Here is a 19,191-nt window from a genome sequence, read left to right as displayed (position 1 = left end):
TGGGGGTTCTTTGGCAATGAAGTTTCCCAAGCCGCCGGCAGTGCCCGAACAATAAGCCGAGTGAAAGCGGGAAACAACTTTGAGGCGGCCGTCAGTTATGGCCGCCCCTCAGTTAGCGACATAGCATAGGTCGAGACATGGACGCCCTTCCTCGGCGGAGGCTGAGTCCGTTCACCTAAAGTAGCGAGGGGAGCTCAAACCACAGAGTCCGCGTCTGCGTTATTAGTAGTGATAACGAAAAAAATAACTAATAGCGGTTTCACACTAAGCGGACACCTGGGCTATGCCGTGAATGATGGGGTGGCAGTCGCAGGTGCATAACGACGTTTTAAAACAAGCGTGCCTCTCTCGTCGTGCGGAGAAAAGAAGCTGTTTCAATGTAGCGTGTACATGCTTACTGGGCCAGTTGACACAGAGGACGTCCGCACCGTTCTGGTCCAGATGAGGGATGTTGTGACTGTAGTCGCTGTACTGTCCTGGGGCCCCCGTTAGCAGGAGCGCCAGAGGGCGCTTGTCGCGGTCACCACGCTCGGCACGGTCCATTCCCGTGTGCACGTACACCACAGGGACTTGGGCACCTGTTTCTGGTGCCCGTCTGTAGCCATGACGTCCCTCGGCGCGCCATTTCTGCACCATCGATTTGGCAAACGGCTAGGCGCTCAATGTCCCAGCGTTGCAGAAATTGACTCTTACAGACGTCATTGCAGCAGGAAACATCGATCGCGGTAGATTTACAATTAACTCTACATGAACAATATCCCTCAAGATTAGTCCTGGCGGTAGCGGATTGCACATATCAGACTGAAATTACTGTTATTCTTGTCGCAGTCGAGGGAACCGCGGGAAAAAAACAACGCTATGTCGCCTACCAAGTTTCCACTGCTTCTAACTTCTCTGTCAGCTTTGTTGCAAGGGTGAGGCGTTCCTGCTGCGACGTGATGCACTAGAAGTCCAGACAGATACCACCAGCAGCTCTTTTAAGCCCCAGCTATTTGTGTGGCGTCTGAGTCGCATGTCGCTACCGAACGCTCTTGTGTTTACGTGTCGAGAAATGAGGGTGTAATCATGCATGTGAGCCTTGTAGCTTACACTCTTATGAGTGGTGAGGGTGTGTGGACTGGCAGGTAGACGAAAGGTCCGGGATAATTTTAACTGGACAGACGGAAACGGTCACACCTCCACACTACTGCAGGCAGTACTGAGAATTGATAGCAGCCAAGTCTGAAATCAAGAAACTTTTCTCAAAACGCATGCTCTCAAGCTATGCCACACACCGAGGCAGCTGCTGAAAATAATTTAAAAAACCCCTCAAATTTTGCATGTTCCTCAGGCGTGGTAGCTATGAAGTCACTCCCCTTTTCCACTCCGTTTCAACGTCCATGCACTTCTATCGCACGACCAGAAATGGTGTGCCTCAAGGTTAGGTCATGTTAGGTTACGCGTTACGATAGGGGAGCCGGTTGTCCCAAAGTCTAATATATAGCTATCTTTATCCAAAAGAAACCCAACGAAAGGAAGAAAGAGGCAGGAATATGAAGGTTCCAACTTCACGAACTTCGATACTGGTCTGTGTGCTGTCACGTGATCAGTAACACGAATAGAGGTATTGATACAGACAACTGAATAGACTCAGCAGTGGTGCTCTTCTCGGGAACACTGACACAGATACTATGAGCGCCCCTTCGGAAACGGGGTGGTGGCGGGTGCCACCGGGCTCAGTATCAGTACTTAGTACAGTGCCACGCTATCCTTTCTTGCCCTTTTTCAGTGGAATGCCAATTGCTCTCAGTGGTCGAGACACAGACGCACATGCAATCTGAGCCAAAACCAGGTAAAATGCGACTCACTGCAGCACTTAGTCCTCAAGGCTAGCGGTAAGTCGTTCTAGGGATTATCTGTGGCGGTGGTCTCTTTGCGCTTAGGGCAACGCTTGCTTCTTTACAAGACCTACGGCTATGGCTAAGTGGCAGGGAAATTATTCCCCATGCTCGTGTCACTTAATAGTACCTCCTGGTTTACAGTGCACACAGGCGCTCGCGAAAAGAAAAGCAGTGGCCCCACTGGCCTTGTAGAGGTCAGCGCACGTGGTGACGACCGCTTGTCGCTCCTTGTACGGAAGCGGCACCGGTTCGAGCGATCGTTTCGTAGTGCCCTGGCTCACACGTGCCACAACAGCGGCACTCCGATGAAGAGGCCGCAGGGCGACCAGTGTTGCTCCCGGGTCGCTTCCACCCAAGGCGGCTCCAAGTCGCGGCAGCTGGGAGGCAAGGTGGAGAGACCGCCAGTCATGTCGCTGCTGTCGAGGCGCCAGCAGCGCGCTCCGAAGAAGACGGGGCGACGCGAAGCCTGCGTCAGGGAAGGGTAGGGAGTGAAAGGAAAATTGCTGGTTGGGGAAAGGAAGTGGCGCAGTATCTATCTCACATATCGTTGAACACCTGAACCGCACCGTAAGGGAAGGGATAAAGGTGGGAGTGAAAGAAAAAAGGAAGAAAGAGGTGCCGTAGTGGAGGGCTCCGGAATAATTTCGACCACCTGGGGATCTTTAACGTGCACTGACATCGCACAGCACACGGGCGCCTCTGCGTTTCGCCTCCATCGAAACGCAGCCGCCGAGGTCGGGTTCGAACCCGGGTACTCCGGATCAGTAGCCGAGCGTGCCATGTACAGTTTTCTGTGTAAAAGAATGAAAAACTGTTCAAGTGGTGCGCACGTAATCTGGCACGAGTCTCGGCGTACGGGAAATTCACGTGTAAGGGAGATATGTGACCGCCTGGGTTCGGTATGCATTCAGTTGACCTGCTTGGAACTCATAAGAGCAATTTTCTGAACACTCAGCCAACAAATTGCGGTTGTAATAGTTGTCCCTCATCTGCTTATGTAATATTCAGAGTGCCTCGAGGGAGCGTTCTTGGACCACTGCTTTTCCTAATTTATATTAACTTTGCTAAATAATATTTCATCACACATCAGACTATGTTTCTTATGATTGCGGTATCTGCCGCATAACCAATAGTAGAAGCGATCACTTTGCACATCCAAGTGACTCATATAATACGTCTATGGTGCTCTACATCGTTAATGACGACCAACACAGCGAAGTGCAGGTTTATCATGTTGATGCCCCAAGTATAGCCAATCGGACATCACCTACTTAGTAGACAACGATAGCATGAGTCGAGTAACTGCATACCTGGGTGTTCATATGGCCCATAATCTCTCATTACTGGCGCATATTTCAGCTGTATGCGCCAGAGCGTCAGAAACGTTTGGTTACTAACGGTGCAACTTTCGAATTCCACAAATGAAGGCCGGGAACTAGCTTATCGTACATTTGTTTGTCCCCAACGAGAATACACAGCAGAAATCCTAACTAACACAAATCAAGCAAGACGCTTCACCCCAACTGTTAGACACTCGCCGCACCGCTGCCCTTTTAGCTCTATGTCATAAGCGCGTCCATAGCACAAAGCCACATTCCTTGCCACTCGATCGAAGTTTTGCGCATGTCCCGACAACTTGGCAATACTTTCAGTTTCAAGCCCATCCGTCTTTAACAAAGCGAAAACATTCAAATCATCTACTTTACAACGTGCGATTAAATATTGGAATAATCTCCCTGAACAAATCGCTTCAATATCTACCACCAATCATTTCACGAGAAACAGCTGAAGCCTTCCGAAGATAACTGAATTTACTTCTCCACTGTTCGCGGTTCTCTCTATTTTCTTTACGATTCCGTGACATGTATTTGTTAGTATCATATAACGTTATATTCTGCATACAATCCATATTATTCTTTTCCAGTTTAACATGGCACTGCAGTTTCGTGTCCATTGTTGACCTGCAACAGCCATACTCAGTGGTCTTTGCGAGACTGCAAGGAGTCAATAAATATAAATTAAATCTCCGAAAAATTGCAGTGCTGAGGGCACTATGAGGTTTAGGGGTGCTGCAGGAAGCACGTTTGTGGAAGCAGCGAGGCATCTTTATGGGTTCAGCTGTAAGAAAAACAACCCGCTCACCTAATCGTAGAACATGGGCGGGGAACATTGTGTGCTCCCGGTCTCCGGCCGAGCACGTATCTCGGTCACAGCTGACAGCGACTGGCACTGCCGGGTGTTAGCACTGACAATTTTCCATTACCGCGTGACAGCACATTCGATGCACCTGTAAAGAGTTGACATACGCAGATGGTCTGATATGCGATGAACTCCGTCAACAGAATGCGTTTTTCGAATGATGATTTTCCCTTTTGCCGCATCCCAATGCCAGAAAATTGCGCCAATAAACTTCCCTTTATTTTAGCAGGCTTTTGATGATAATGGTGTTGTTGTTTTTTTTACGGCACAAGGGCATTTGGCCAAAGAGCGACATGGCACAAGGTATTTATTTGCATGTACACAAGGCGCTGTCAAAGACATTTAAGAAGCATTTCACCCCAGATAAGCCGAGCACCAGGCCAGGGTAAAGCATGTACCCACTGTGACACGGGTGTGCACCCGGAGGCATTGAAGATCGAACCCCGCACCAACCGCACAAGAGGCGGATGCTCAAACTACTAGGCCGTGTTACATTCCGGCGCCCGCCCGGCTGTGCTGGCAGCGTGGTCAGCAAGGCTCACCTGCTGGAAACCAGCACTAAGCTTCTCCGGTATGGTTCCGAGCCACGCGGTACGAATCGCTCCCACGTTCGAGACCCGAGTACCGAGAGCGTCGCCCAGGTGGATTCGGGGAACCAAGCAAGGGGAGCGAGGGCCCGCGGAACGCCGCCGCAGCGAGCGTCGAGCACCGGACAGCACCGAGTGCTGCTACACTGGACAGACTCTTGGCGAAGCGGAGAGGTCGCCGCAGGGGTCGAGCGGCAGCTAATCCCCTAGGGCCGTGACTAAGCTGAGGGGACCAATGTGGCCTCATTCCCGGACTATGGCAGCGAGCTGGCAGTCGTCGTCCGCTAATCTTCGCAGGCATGGCAAATGACGAAGTGACTCCTTTTGGCTACTAGACCCGACCCTACGATCTTGTCCGAGCGTCGACTGACATCTAGAAGAGGTGTCGGCGGTGCGTGGAATCTTTCGGCTGGCTACGAGATCATCCCCCTCCGCTGTCGACGTGGACACAAGGGCATCCTCCTCTCCCTGGCTCGACACGTGACGAGGGCGTGTCCCTATGTGCGTTGGTGCGTGTATGTGCGTCATAATACAAGATAGGCCACTCCCACCCTGGCGGAAACGTCCTCAACCTGGGGAATTTGGGGAACAAGAACTGTATTAAACTGGACAGCGAGTGCAGTGAAAATCGTGCTCCCATTTGGTGCTCCTCTTCTGTGCTCCCATTACTGTCCTGGCGGTGGTGGCGGTGTTCGGAGAAAGCGTCGTTCTTGACCCGTGGTCCCGTCGGGAGCGACTCCGAGCCCCCATCCAACAACTGGTGCCCAGCAGTGGGATAGAAGAGCCACATCCAACAACTGGTGGCAGCGGTGGGATAGAAGCGCCATCTCCAACAGCCGCCACAGTGGTGCATTTAACTCGCTTTTTGGCTCACTTAATTCTTTCATTCATTTGTTCTTCGCAACAAGACATACACATTGCGAAAGGAACCAAGAAAAGCAGTTTCATTACGGCTTGAAAAAATCTTGGTCCCTATGGCATTGACAGCAACGAAGAAAAACAGGCAAAAAAAAGCATGACACTTTTACAAAGGACACCAAGATAAAATTAAGAGTCCATAATACAATTCAACAGGTTCTCCACAAATGTTTTTGTGGGGAACACATTTTCTAATGAAGCAGTGGCAGATCGTCCTGATAAAGTCTCGTTTTTATGAAGTGCATGTTGTGTACTGGAAACATACGAGTAAATTAATAAAACAGCGCCTCCAGGTCCCGGAAATTTATTTCTGGAACCTCTAATTCTGCTTTCAGGTATTCATTTAGCAGTCGGGCAGATTATTTCTAAGCATCTGAAAGGCGTAATTGGTACGACATTTTGACACTCTCCAACGCCCAGTTTCTGTTCACTGTTAAAGACTTGCTGGCAACTCGAAAAGCAGGTGAAGACAACCATGAGTAGGGGTTCGGTGGCGAGTACGGAACCTGCACGACGAAGTCTACGATGGCATATCAACAACGCTATTCCTGAGGAAAACAGACACGTACAGTCATCGGCAGGTATGCATGCAGGCACAAGCTGGATTAGGTTCACGATCGCCATTTCGGAATATACAGAACAAAAGGAGGCGTCCAGACGCATAACTCCTCAAAACATCTGCCTATAGACGCAGTCAAGGAGGAGGCGCGCAGTATTTTCCTGCCGTCAAGTATTTTAAGCACAACCTGAAATGTTTGCTGTCTTCTCCTGAAGGTTCGTTTTTAAAGCGAAAGCAGTATTAGCTTTATATCGTAACACTTTTTAGGTTGAGTGCACCGAGAAGCGACACAATTACACCTTTCATCAAAACAAAATGGCGGCTCGCACTCCCGCCGTTCACGGGAAAGAGTGAAAGCACACAGGAGCCTTTCGCCTCCATCGAAACGCTGCCGCCGCGGTCAGGTTCGAACGCGGGTACCCTATAGCTCCATAGCCGAGCTCCCAAACGACTAATCCACATCAGCAGGCGGAGCCCAAACTGTTAAACACCGTCATTTGCAGGCACCTTTCAAGGGGCTTCCAAAGCCTCGTTGTTTTCCTCTAGGGCTATATGCGCGAGATGCGCTTAAACGAGTTTCAAAAAATACCGTTTCCCGTTCACTCGGAGTGTCCGTTCACGGTATCTCCGAAGTTGGATTTGTCAGCTGCGCATAAGTTTAATGTTACTGATAATAACGACACTGTGAAAGCGGGTGCACGAAGAACAACTTATGCAATTGCAGGGCTGAGGACGTCAGTCGGAGTCAGCCATGAACCTTTCAAAATATGCACAACAGCGCTTTGAGGGAAAAGGTAAAGTGAGTGAATGATGGGAGAAAGAGGTGCCGCAGTGGAGGCTCCATCGGGGACTCCGCAAGGTGCGAGAGAGAGAGAGAGAGAGAGAGAGAGAGAGAGAGAGAGAAACAAAGTTTTTGCCACAAACTGGCGAGATTTAGGACAGGCGGGCTTGGTGTGTCCCCCAGGACGGGGGCGACTTCCTGAGCCCACGAAACGAGTGCAAGTTGGATGGTCTTGCCTGGTCTCCTGAGGTTCCATTCCTGCGGCACCTCTTTCTTCTTCTTTCACTCCCACTTTACAGCCCCTCCCTCGGCGCTGCTGTGCGTCTTTTTCTCTTCACACTGTCCTCTCCACGCCAGCTGTGGCTGCGGTTAAGCTGTCCACCGAGATATGAGACAGCCACTGCGCCGTTTCCTTTCCCCAAAAGATGCAGCAGTTGACGAGGTGGAAGAAGGGGAGTCCGCGAGGGCGAAGAGACTTGTCAAGCAGGCGGAAGTGGACATTCGCCATCCTGAAGGGCAAGTCGAAAGTGTGTTGGTATCTGAGCTGAACGAGCAAGACCGCCCCGCTAGCGGTGGCGCTGGCTGATAAAGCGGCGAAGCCCAGTGGCACAAGTTTGAAACAGAGAGGCTGAGTACCTAAACGTGTTCGAAACACAGGTCAAAGCCAAGTACGTACCTAAATGTGCTCGAAACAAACAGGCCAACGCCGAGTACCTAAACGTGCTCGAAAAGAGAGCCGAAACCACTACTGAACGTGCGCGAAATAGAAAAGCAAAGCAGAGTATCAATTTGTGTGTCGGGTTGGCTCGTCGCGTGCAGAAAATGTCTTTAAATTAGCTTGTGCTAGCGCTAACATCCTCGTTGCACGCGTGCGCCAAACCGACCTTGTATACCAGAAACAATGCTAATTCCTACCAGCTTTCGCTGAATACTGCGCTAAGCCGGTCAGCTTAGCTCCAATTTTTTTTCTTAAACAGCCTTATACAGACACACGCCATAACAAAGATGGATACCGAGCACTCACCGTTTAGTGCTTAGGAGAAGTGAATCCCACGCCGAGGAATCGTAATTTCGTAACAGTGCGTTATTCAGCCGCAAGAGCAGTGATTAGCCAAAGCCACACGACGTGCATGTGCACCCTTCTTTTACTTTGTCCTCTTAAGGCATGGCACATACCCACATTGATGGATTAGCCAGGGTGTAGTGGCATAAACAAGGAAATTTCCATAGGAGATTACGACAAAATTTTAGCACCAAGCGTGAATTTTGAAAAGAAATGTATCAATAAAAACGACAGAAGAATATAGCAAAATAACGGACAGCATTTTGGTGAAAAAAGAAGAGCGCGAAGAATTTTAAAAGAATTAGAAAATCAACCTACCAGTTGCAATTATGTAATCATGGAGAATCACACAAATTGAACCCAATGCAAATCATTTGGCGCTTGCACCGAACGATAATAACACTGGCAGAGATAACGGGAGCCCTAACCAGGAGAGAGGAACCTCCAGGTGAATCTTCCTCTGAAGTGCGAACTGTGGACAGTAGAGGAGAAATTGGTCTACATATTGAACTTCCCCGCATGCGTCACATAGGCTTGTCGGTGTCAACCCACACCTGCATAGATAAAAATTCAAACTGGAAATCCTGCATCGCAACCCTGCCGACAGACCTTCTTCTTCCTCTTCATTTCTTGATTCCTTCGCTCTTTCATACGGCAGTCACTGTGCACAGGACTTTTCGGGGTGGGGAGACAGCGTCAGAGTTGGCATCGCGTCGCTAAAGGCGTAATATAAAGCTGTGCGGTCACCTGCCGTGCAAACAAAGCACCAAGCAGAGGGTGTTGTATGCATACTTGTGCAGCTTGGATGAAGCTGGTCCGCGAAAACATGCAGCACAGAATTCGGTATATGAACGACCGTTATCCGATGACCATATCACAAGCGGTAGAAAAGTGTGTTCGAAAGGTCTCCAATAGATCATGGACGTGCATGAAGTTATAAAGGTAATTGAGAGACAGAGAGATAGATTTGGTACTTAAGAAAAAGCGGTGGAGGTACAACAAGAGACCCAAATGTTGGTGGGACGTGGATATTAAAGCTGCTATGTCAAGCAGCCCAGCCGCTTCCAGGGCACAGCGGAAAGCAAAACAAGAAAATAGGCCCTTGCCCGAAATTCGAGAGAAATGTGACGAGTACAGAAACAAAAGAACCATGCCCAAATTATGGTCCAAGATTAAGGCTACAACCGATAAAAGGATGGTAGATATTTTAAGAAGAGATAAGCAGGCACCCAGAAAGTCCTAGAACCACCTGAAGGCACTTGGCACCAATTCGAAGGAAATGGGTCGCCATATACGGGATGATGACAATTTAATCGAAAATGAAGCGACAAAGCAATTTATTTGCGAACGGTTAGAAGAGGCTTTTCAAGCGTGTGACGGCGCTATCGGTACGCAGCTTTATGCAGGCTGCTACCAAGCGGAGGTTTTGACGTAGACAGACTAGTTAGATTGGGAAAAAGCGGAGGAAAGGGTCCCTTTGCATACAACAAAATGTTTGGACGCAACACCAATGGGACTAGCTGCATTCCTTGATAAAGAAACTATACAGACTTCGTAGGCTGCTTTAAGTGACGTATTGAGAACTAAAGAAATTCCGGCAAGCTGGAGAGAGAGTAGATGAGCGGACAAACGTAAAGGTGGAACAGATCGCATTAAGTCCTACAGGCCTCTAAAGGTGACATTAGTACTGTATCGAACAGCCTTGCAAGCCATTAAGGATCAACTACAACGTCGGACAAGGCATCGAAATTGCTGCAAATGAAGAACGGCCACTGTGGACGGCGTCTGCAGACATCAAAGGGGCCTACGACAATGTAAACCACGCCCTGCAATGGGTGATTTTGGGAAAAGAGGGCGTGGCCAGTAAAACCATATTTTTACGAAAGAAATTTACAAGGAGAACAACGTAGCTGGTAATTGGCATGGAATGAAAGGTGCAAGAAGAGTTGCGATTAAAAAGGGACTTAGGCAAGGATTTCCTTTATCGTCACTCCTACTAATGCTCTGCATCAGAGAAATTGAACGGAAGATAGAGGAGAGCGCGTTAGGGTTCACTGTGCCGTGGCGGCGAAGGGGCCAACTGTTGACAAGTCGCACACCGGGACCGATTGTCCTTGTCTTCCTTCTCTGTTCTTGTTCCTAGTCGCAGCGCTGGTGAAATTGTGAATATGTACCAACTAGCTCAAACCACCATTTTGCTACGGGACCGATATAGGCCGACGACATCGTTCTTCTAGCCGACGGCGCGAGAGGCCTGCTAGATTTGGCAGACATTTTCGGAAAAGAGGCGGAGGCTATAGAACTGAGATTTAGCGCTGTAAAACCGGAAGTCATGGTTTATAATGATGAGCCCGGTACGATCACGCTACGAGTTACCTATAGTTAAGGCGTACAATTAAGTATCTTGGTATCTGAATAAATGACGGCAAGGACTACATGTGAAACTAAAAGGAGGAAATTATAAATAATAACAATAATAATTTGTTTTGGGCGAAAGGAAATGGCGCAGTATCTGTCTCGTATATCGTTGAACACCTGAACCGCGCCGTAAGGGAAGGGATAAATGAGGGAGTGAAAGAATAATGGAAGAAAGGGGCGCCGTAGTGGAGAGCTCCGGAATAATTTGGACCACCTGGAGATCTCTAACGTGCACTGACACCGCACAGCACACGGGCGCCTTATAGCGTTTTGCCCCCATAAAAACGCAGCCGCCGCGGCCGGGTTCGAACCCGGGAACTGCGGATCAGTAGCCGAGCGCCCCAACCACTGAGCCACCGTGGCGGGTGCAAAGGCAGAGTCAAAAGCTTTAACGTGGCCGTGAAGATTAAACGTACGTATAGATGATGCAGGTGCATTGGCACCGAGGGAGGAGGAGGGAGCCGCATCAATGTAAGCATGTTATGGTCGAGGAAACAACGTTCAGGCACGATCCAGGAAACACATTTCTTTTTCGAGCAATGAAACTGACGCACGAGTCACCTGCCTTCGCAGTGCGATACGCCTCAACCTCTTCCCTTTCAACTTTGTTATTTGCCGTCGCCAGGAAACTCGTACTCGCTAATAAAGGCTGTCAGGTCGGGTTAGGCTAATTGCAGAGGCCGGAAAGATGTCCCTCGGATCTTTTGTCGTTGTGCAATGCGACTGTCGTTGAGCAAGCCGGCTGTCTTTCTCTGTTAACGACCGCGCATATTTTTGCCAGCTTGCACGGAACGAGAACACGACTCGAACATTGAAACTTCCTGCTACGTTTTTTAGGCTGTGCGAGATATTGTGGATATGTAGGGGATGACTGCCACGTACACGGGTCTTTTCTTTTTTGTTCCTAGCCTTCGGCCGCTCTTTTATCCTTCGAAGCATAGCCTCGCACAGACTGGAGACCAAGGAACTTGAGTAGAGGCGTTGTGCCGGCTTTTCAAAGCTGGAACAGGCCGTGAGATCGCTGTTCTTATTTAACGCTGCCTGAAGTGCGCTTGCACCTATCAACCGTTTAACTAGCTTTGAGTGCGCACTGGCGAAAGGTAGCAGGGATTTTTTTTTTTGACCGGACGTTATAACAGCGGTAAGGGTGTGCGTCGCTGAATTTAATTTTGCCGCTTTAAAGAATCCCATGCGGTCTAAATAAATCCGTAGCTCTTCACTACGACATCTCTCATTGGTCATGAGTCGCTCAGGAACATCAAAGCCCCAAAATTTTTGATTTCTCGAATTCCCTCACTACTGCCCTCTTCTTTTTTAATTCCTATCACGTACAACTGACGCCTTGCAAAAATCATGCTGCGCATGCGTCAGAAAAGAAAAAAAAAGAAAACCAAAAGAAACGCAGTTATGAAGAATCGCGCTCTCTCGGAATATAACAAATATGAAGTTACTCGTAGACTCTGTAAAGGCGCAGTGGTACCGGCTTGACTTTTGCAAACGTTGTGGTGTGCATGGGATCTGCCACAGATTCGATACTTGGAATAAAGCCGAAGACAGGCGGTATAGTTACGAAGCCGTTTTGTTTACTTTCCTTATCTACATTTGCCTAGTGGCCTAGGACGCTTCCCCTTGAAGACCTACTGCAGATTTTGACAGAGTTTGACACGGAAATAACACTCCTTCGCTCCGATATTAACGAAAATCATCCATACGATTGCATGGATCAAAGTACCTTTCATTAATAACTATTTCTTCGTTGCGAATGCCTTTGTTTAGTTTATTTCTAAACTTTTTTTAATTCTGCCGGTCAAGCAGGACTTTTTGATTTAATAAAAGATCGGTGCTAAATATTTTTATCTTTTATACGACCATAAAATTCTCGCGATATCCACGGTTTCCACATTTTACTGGAAGTTTTTCTAGCTTTATAAATGTTTAAGTGGGTCTAACATCCCAAAGCGCCTCAGGCTATGGGAGACGCCGCAGTGAAGGGCTCCATAAATTTCGACCACCTGGGGTTCTTTAACGTGCACTGACATCGCACAGTACACGGGCCTCTAGAATTTCGCCTGCATCGCACCCGCGTCTTTCGGGTCAGCAGCCGAGCGCCATAACCACTGAGCCACCGCGGCCGCCTGATATGTCTTTTGTACGCACGACAAAAGTTTTCTAAAGATATGATTATATACTTCGTCTGCAGCAGCTACGGCATATACATCGCTCCAGGCAACTAATGCAATATCTGCGCGGAAACTTTGGAGGATTACTGGTGTTATATGTTGAGTTGAATACAAAAAACGGCATGTCAGCTTGTGAATTACTTTGCTGCACAAGTATATACCCATGTGATCGCAAAGGTCACAACACGTAACACCTGAACATATATATAGCTGAAGATGCAATATTCGTTATGAACAAGTCTATTAAAGTTTGTGATGTTAAAGTGACACGAGCAGGTACCGTGGTAGTAATAGGAAAGACAAAACATTTCAAAAGTATGTCGAAACTCTCCCTGTTAGGTGTAATAAACATATCTATATTGAAGTCGCCACTTATGATAGCATCATATTTGTGTTCAGTAATGTATTTAATGCAAAATTCAAGGTATTCAAAAAACAAGATACATCACCTTTCGGTGGTCTGTAGAACAAGACAGAACTGTGTTGTTGGTTAGCACTGACGCAACCTCGTCATCAGCAGAGCTGCTGCACAGCACATCCAGTATGTCATAGTGGAATTTATAATTAACAAGAATACAAACACCACCGCCGCGGGAAGTACGCGGATTCACAGAAAATGTTGAAAAAGCAAGTAGCCGAAAATCCGCGTTATCACTGAGCCATGTTAACTGAAACCATGGTTACATCCAGATCGAAATCAGAGCTGCCAGTTAGAATATTAAATTCCTCACGCTTGTTTTTTACGACCCTGCATTCAAATGAACACATTTTAAAATGGATGGGCTAAACCACTCTTGTGAATGAGTATTGCGTATTTCATGAGGCAGCGGGTAGCTGTCAGAAGCCTTGGGTAAAAAGGGTCTGTTTCGAAAAATGCACGAACGGCCTACGAAACAAGCTTTGACAAGGCGCGTATCCAAGTAACGACACACGCAGGGTCACCTCCCTTTTTGGGCACAAAGATTTTGCCATAGGCGTGCCCAACAAATTTGTAACCGCAGTTTCTGGCCCATTCCCTTGTAGTCTTCCGGAGCTGTCTATAACTCTATGTGTTAAATCCTCACAAAGGTAAATATTGTCAGTGCTTTCTGTCGCAACCATTCATCCCTGTCTTCCCGTCTCTCAAATCGAGCTAGAATGGCCTGTACTTTGTTCCGTGTTGCAGGAAGCCTGTGACAGGCCTCCAGGTCGCGGGCACTGAGTTCCGTTACGTTGGCCACTTTGGCTATCTCGTTGACCTTACTGGCAATTTCCCGTGCTCCGTGAAAGGAACATCTTTTTGCTTCTCATTTAGGCCAGCGCTGAGCTGGGACAACTCGTCGTCCGGCCGCGTGCCTTCAGCTTGCTCCAACCTTTTGATAAGCTGCGCAATTTCTTCGTCTCGGTTATCAACGCGCTTCAAGATGTCGCCAAAATGGTCCGACATCAACTCAACGCTTTGTTCAATGTTACTGACTTGGTGGCAATAAACTGTCCAGCTTCCGGCGTAGTTCTGCAAGGACCGTAGCGACATTGAGGTCCGATCAGAGGCTGCGCTCACTGAACCAGTACACGATTACCGCACTCTACACGCATGGCAAATAAACGCTTTCGTGAGCGCTAGCAGCCGTGATTTTTCTAAAGATCCGTAAATTGGAACAAACTGTTGTGTGGTACGGGTATTGCATTCCTTGCACTTTACCAAGTCCTCTGCGTTTTCTATTTCGTTTCAAGCAAGGCAAGTATCGGACTTCCCGTCAGCCATTACATCGAGTCATGCACGCATCAAATCGATTGAGAAGCCTGGCTGCTGCAGCAGCAGCAGCAGCAACAACAGCAAAACAGAAGGGAGCGTAGGAAAATAGTTAAGCAAACAAAAGTACGCACCTTCGGAAAATACAGGTGCAGCGTGAAAAGGTGCACTCTTCCCTACTTCGACGCTGCTGCTGCCAGACTGCCTCGAAAAGGGGGCGTGGCTCACTTCCCCGGATGATGATTCGTGCGGCGCAGTGTTGACACCGCAAGCACAATACAGTCGCTGAATCCCGCGGAAAATATACAAGCAGCGTGATAAAATGCACTCGTCCGTATCTTATGGCGCACATATCATATGACACTGCGAAGGATCGACCTATGCGAATGAGAGGGGAGGGCAGTATACAGGCAGAGGCGCATGTTTTTGATGTGCAGTGTATTCTCGTTAAATGGCAATTTGCAGTAACTTATGCCGTGGTACTATCGACATCAGACGCATTGAAACGGCTTTGTTAATTCGAACAGCGCATATTTCGAAAAAAATGTGCGGTCTTACTTGAGTTCGAATTCCCGAGATAATTATCACGAAGCAACAAAACAAGCACCAACCTGCAGGTATCCAGGGCTCAGACTAAGAATGAGGAGCGCTTCTTCAGACGCCTGGAGTGCTGCTTGTAATGCGCTGCATCGAATGCATCAACTGCAGGGAACCGAGGCCGCCTTACCGACGATTGCGCCGAGAGCCACACGCTGCCGTCAGCTGCTCGCCGAAGGCAGCGCTGAGCGGGATCAATTACGCGATATACGTGATGCGTCTTTACTCTCAAGCCGCAGCGCGAGCGCGCACCTCTCGTACGCAACCGCTAACGTCGGCAGAAGCAGCGGCGGTGCAGACTCGGCATCCGCCGCCTCCCTGGCAGTGCAGCCTTCGGTTGTTCAACTCGTGTAGACGTAAACGCGCTGCGGTCGTAATCAGATCTACTGTGGCCTGTAAATATGCCTGTTGAGTCTACTACGATAGTAAGTCTTCTCGGAATAAAATGAGACGCCTTGTACATACTCCAACAAAGACCATTCACTGCGATTCGAACAGTATTGCCGCGCCTCGCTAGAGCGCTGGCCGGAAAAAATTTGAACATGTTCTCCGAGGCGAACTTGTGCTATGTTGTTTGTTTTGCATTTAAAGAAAATTAAGGTGCGGTTAGCTTACAAGCACTCTGGCAACGTTGGTGCATATTAAAAGCCTCCAAATAATGGCAAAACTGACTACTCATGTAATATGGTCGTTTTATTTCCGGCGCACGTGCCTTCTCTAGCGTTACCCTTGTCGCTGCCTTCGTTTCTCTTCGCTTATGGACGGGGCGGCAGAGAGTTACGGCGGATTCCTTTGACTAGCCACGTGTCGGGAGAGCCACGGCCGACCGGTTTTAATGAGCTCTACTCCTGTCCCTGGGGGTGCAAAGGAGGTGACGCGGGTTAACTAGTCCAACGAAGAATCGTATGAAAGATTGTTTTTTTTATTCCTCGACACGTCTACTGCGTGGCGCAGCCACTCACGCGGTGAGTGAAAACATTCATTGGGATGCTTATTTCTCACACAGCAACATAATTAAGGCCCATATGGCTTTGTCAGTGCTTTAATTCTGTTCTTGGGCAAACGTCCAGTTTGCCCGTACTGAGTCCTCCCGCAAGACAGCGCAATATGACTCATACATTCATTCCGATTGCATTCCACACATCTACGTTGCTGCCGCTCATTTCGATCTGAAAACAGTTACCGGCTGTTCACTTTGTGTAGCAGCCGAGTGAGACTTACGAGAACCGCAAATGCCAAGTTTATATATCGTCATGCTGTTCAGCCAGTGTGAAATGTTATTCAGCCAGTGTGAAAAGTTTTCCTCGTATGAAGTGGCAGCAGGTCTTTTTTTTTTCGTCGTTCCTTATGCTGCAGTGGCTGAACAGACATCAGACACCTTTTAGGCGAATGGCGCCATCATATCCTCTTCGTCCGAGTTTAATGATCAGGCGAACTAGCCACATTGTATATCCAACATACGGCCTTCAGAGATTGCGAAAAGGCATTCATTTTATCATTTTTCATTTCATTTTTATTTCCTTAAAGACCCCCTGTAGGGTTTTTTACATTCGACTTGAAACATCGCAGCTATTCAGGAATTGCGTAATGTAGAGAAGAATGGCATACTTCCGGGCTCGAGAACGCATGCGTAAACTTGTTTGCAAATAACGACGGAGAATGCACAGATACCGCAGCCCTCTATAACTGGAGGGAAAACGAACAATCTGAAAGCGAATGTTAGAAAAAGAAATTATTCCCGATTTTATTACGTGCCTAAAAAAATAGCCTAGAAGGCGGAAGCTTGATCAGATGCTTCTGTTAAGTACTCACGGGCGGATTGCAGTGTAAGATTGCAGACGTAAGTAAGCAAACGACAATGGTAAGCTTAAATAATATTGCGATGAATACAAAAGCGACGTTCGGAACTTTGGCGAGAAATAGGTCATCATGCAAGAGCTGGGCGATGAATTTGATTTAAGGTAGGGTAACAGTCCTCTTGCAATAGAAGTGCAAAGGCTAGTTCCGATATGACTCTCCCGTTCAATGGCTAGGCGCCGTGCATCTGGCGATGCACAAGCAGCGCAGATGCAATAATTTATCAAAAGACTGTTTGCAGTTTGTATAATATAGTGAAAACAAATTTCAGAATATACAGCAAGAGGTGACCCTAAGGTACAAAACTGCAGGCGGGACTTCTAATTTCATGCACAACTAATTTCTTACATGCATTGCAATGGACAAACCAAACGCATGCCGAGGCCTTGCCATATTGGATACGCCTCTGAGATTCCTGTGGTGGAAATGACACTGAATAAATAGGGATATGCCAATAGCTGAAAATCCACTGTGAAGCCCACATTGGCAGCGCATCAGTGATTAATGTCGGGCCTACTAGCTGAACATAGACCGGGTCCTGGCGTGAACGTCTGGCCATTGTTGATTAGGCAGGTTAAACATAGGGCCAGTCTGAACATCTGGCCGCTTTCGATTAGACAGGCATAGCATACGCCCAGTCCGGACGTCGGGCCCTCGTGGATTATAGAGAGGCTGGACATGGCGTGAAAGTGGGACTACGGTTGGAAAAAGTGGGAATTTGCCCGAACGCCCACATAGGACCAAGGCTCGTGCCAATTTCCGCCACCTTTAAGCCAGCGTAGGTCCGTTGTTGTGTGCTGATGGGGTTACTGAGGCACCAGACCACATTCGAGCTCGCACGTTGCGAGCAATTTCTTCGCGCTCGCCCTTTGTGTAAATAGCGAAGTTTTCGTCGTAAAAGTAAACAGATATGTGCAGGGAGTGCGTTATACAACTGTGATGGATTCAGCTTTTCATGAAGCGGTTGCATCGCCGCCTGTGCCGACGCCAGGTCACAATCGTTGCCGTTACAGCTTTCCTGCATGCAGTTTCCAATCACCTGCACAATAAGGACAGCACCCAAGAGCTTCGCAACATACTGAAAAATGTAATCAATAACGAGAGTACCGGCGCATCATCTTTGTCTGTCAGTGGTTAGGGCGCTTGGCTAATGATCCGGAATTCCCGGGTTCGAACCCGACCGCGGGGGCTGCGTTTTTATGGAGGCAAAACTCTAAGGCGCCCGTGTGCTGTGCGATGTAAGTGCACGTTAAAGATCCCCAAATAGTCCGAATTATTCCGCAGCCCTCGCACTACTGCACCTCTTTCTTCCTTTAGTCTTTCACTCCCTTCTTTACCCTTCCCTTACGGCGCGGTTCAGGTGTCCAACGATATATGAGAAAGATACTGCGCCATTTACTTTCCCCCAAAACCTATTATTATTATTATCTTTATCTGTCGTAATGATTGCTACATATCTCGTCGGCATAAAGGGAAGTCATTATATGTACTGAGCAGGACCTTGCAGACCTGGTCACCGGAAGCGGAGTTTGGGGTATGCTTCTTGCTGCTAGCCAATTTTGTGTCCTTCGTTCCAGTCCTTGTTTCAAGCAAGCCCCGAAAATATGAACAAACGAATTTGGTTCGCAGCGAAAACAGCGCGCTGAAAACGGGACAGCGACGAGAAGAGCACGTGTTTGCATCTAAGTTTCTTCTCGTTGTCTTCACTGCAGTCATGTACCGACTGGCCCGGCTACTTTCTCTAATATGTGTAGTTTGTGGGGCTGCTACCATGCGGCATTAATGCCGGCAATTTCAGTGTTTGGTACATCCTATATAAAATTCGCGGCCGTCACAGGAAGTAGATGCGGGCGTGGGAGCCATTTTACAAGTCAGTGTTTGCAGCATGAAGAGTATTGCAATCACTGTTAACGTGTTCAGGCAGTCTCCTACCGGACACGGCAGTTTTCTCGCAATTACAAGGGAGCCTGCGGCTCCCATTGGCGGCCGAAAATGGCGCTAGTCGGTGATGTCTAGGAAAGCTGGGCTTAAAAGCTTGGACAGTTTACATGTGTCCCATAAGGTGGCACATACCTGACATTTAGTGGTTGTTCTCATGGTATTGTGCTAGACTCAATACAAATGGACACGACCGTAAGCTTCGTCTTCTTTCCTTCTTCCGCGTGTCTTTTAGATCGCTTTTCAATTCGTTGTATTAGCGCGCCCCACAAGTGAAGCAGGAGCAATTTTATTTCATCCAACCTTGACTCCCTCAGCTTTGTTATGAGCCTCAAAACATTAATTCACCTATATCTTAAGTCAGCCGTCAAGCGACACTGACTTTGATAAGGGTTCGTCTAAGTGAGACACACAAAGGCGGAAAAAGGTGTGCGGTTTGATTTCTTGTTGAGCTCTGTCTCTCCAGTTGTGGACTACACTCA

General features: G+C 48.2%; 1 protein-coding gene across 3 annotated transcripts in view; it reads right to left on the bottom strand.

The window, feature by feature from the left end:
• Positions 1 to 15,124, bottom strand: part of LOC144127604 (uncharacterized) — a 39,048-nt gene extending 23,924 nt beyond the window's left edge. The window contains exons 1-4 of one of the 3 annotated variants that reach the window (XM_077660582.1): positions 14,929 to 15,124; positions 4,023 to 4,167; positions 2,066 to 2,346; positions 399 to 627 (exon numbers count right to left, since the gene is read on the bottom strand). In XM_077660582.1, the coding sequence (XP_077516708.1) occupies positions 399 to 627; positions 2,066 to 2,346; positions 4,023 to 4,050 (538 nt within the window). In that variant the 5' untranslated portion in view covers positions 4,051 to 4,167; positions 14,929 to 15,124. Of the gene's footprint in view, positions 1 to 398; positions 628 to 2,065; positions 2,347 to 4,022; positions 4,168 to 7,948; positions 8,048 to 14,451; positions 14,600 to 14,928 lie in introns of those variants that run through there. The other 2 variants (XM_077660583.1, XM_077660584.1) reach the window with 2 other exon arrangements.
• Positions 15,125 to 19,191: the final 4,067 nt, after the last annotated feature.

The sequence above is a fragment of the Amblyomma americanum genome, chromosome 4 (genome assembly GCF_052857255.1).
Source record: "Amblyomma americanum isolate KBUSLIRL-KWMA chromosome 4, ASM5285725v1, whole genome shotgun sequence".
NCBI lineage: Eukaryota > Metazoa > Arthropoda > Arachnida > Ixodida > Ixodidae > Amblyomma > Amblyomma americanum.
This window is presented reverse-complemented; position numbering and strand designations above follow the sequence as displayed.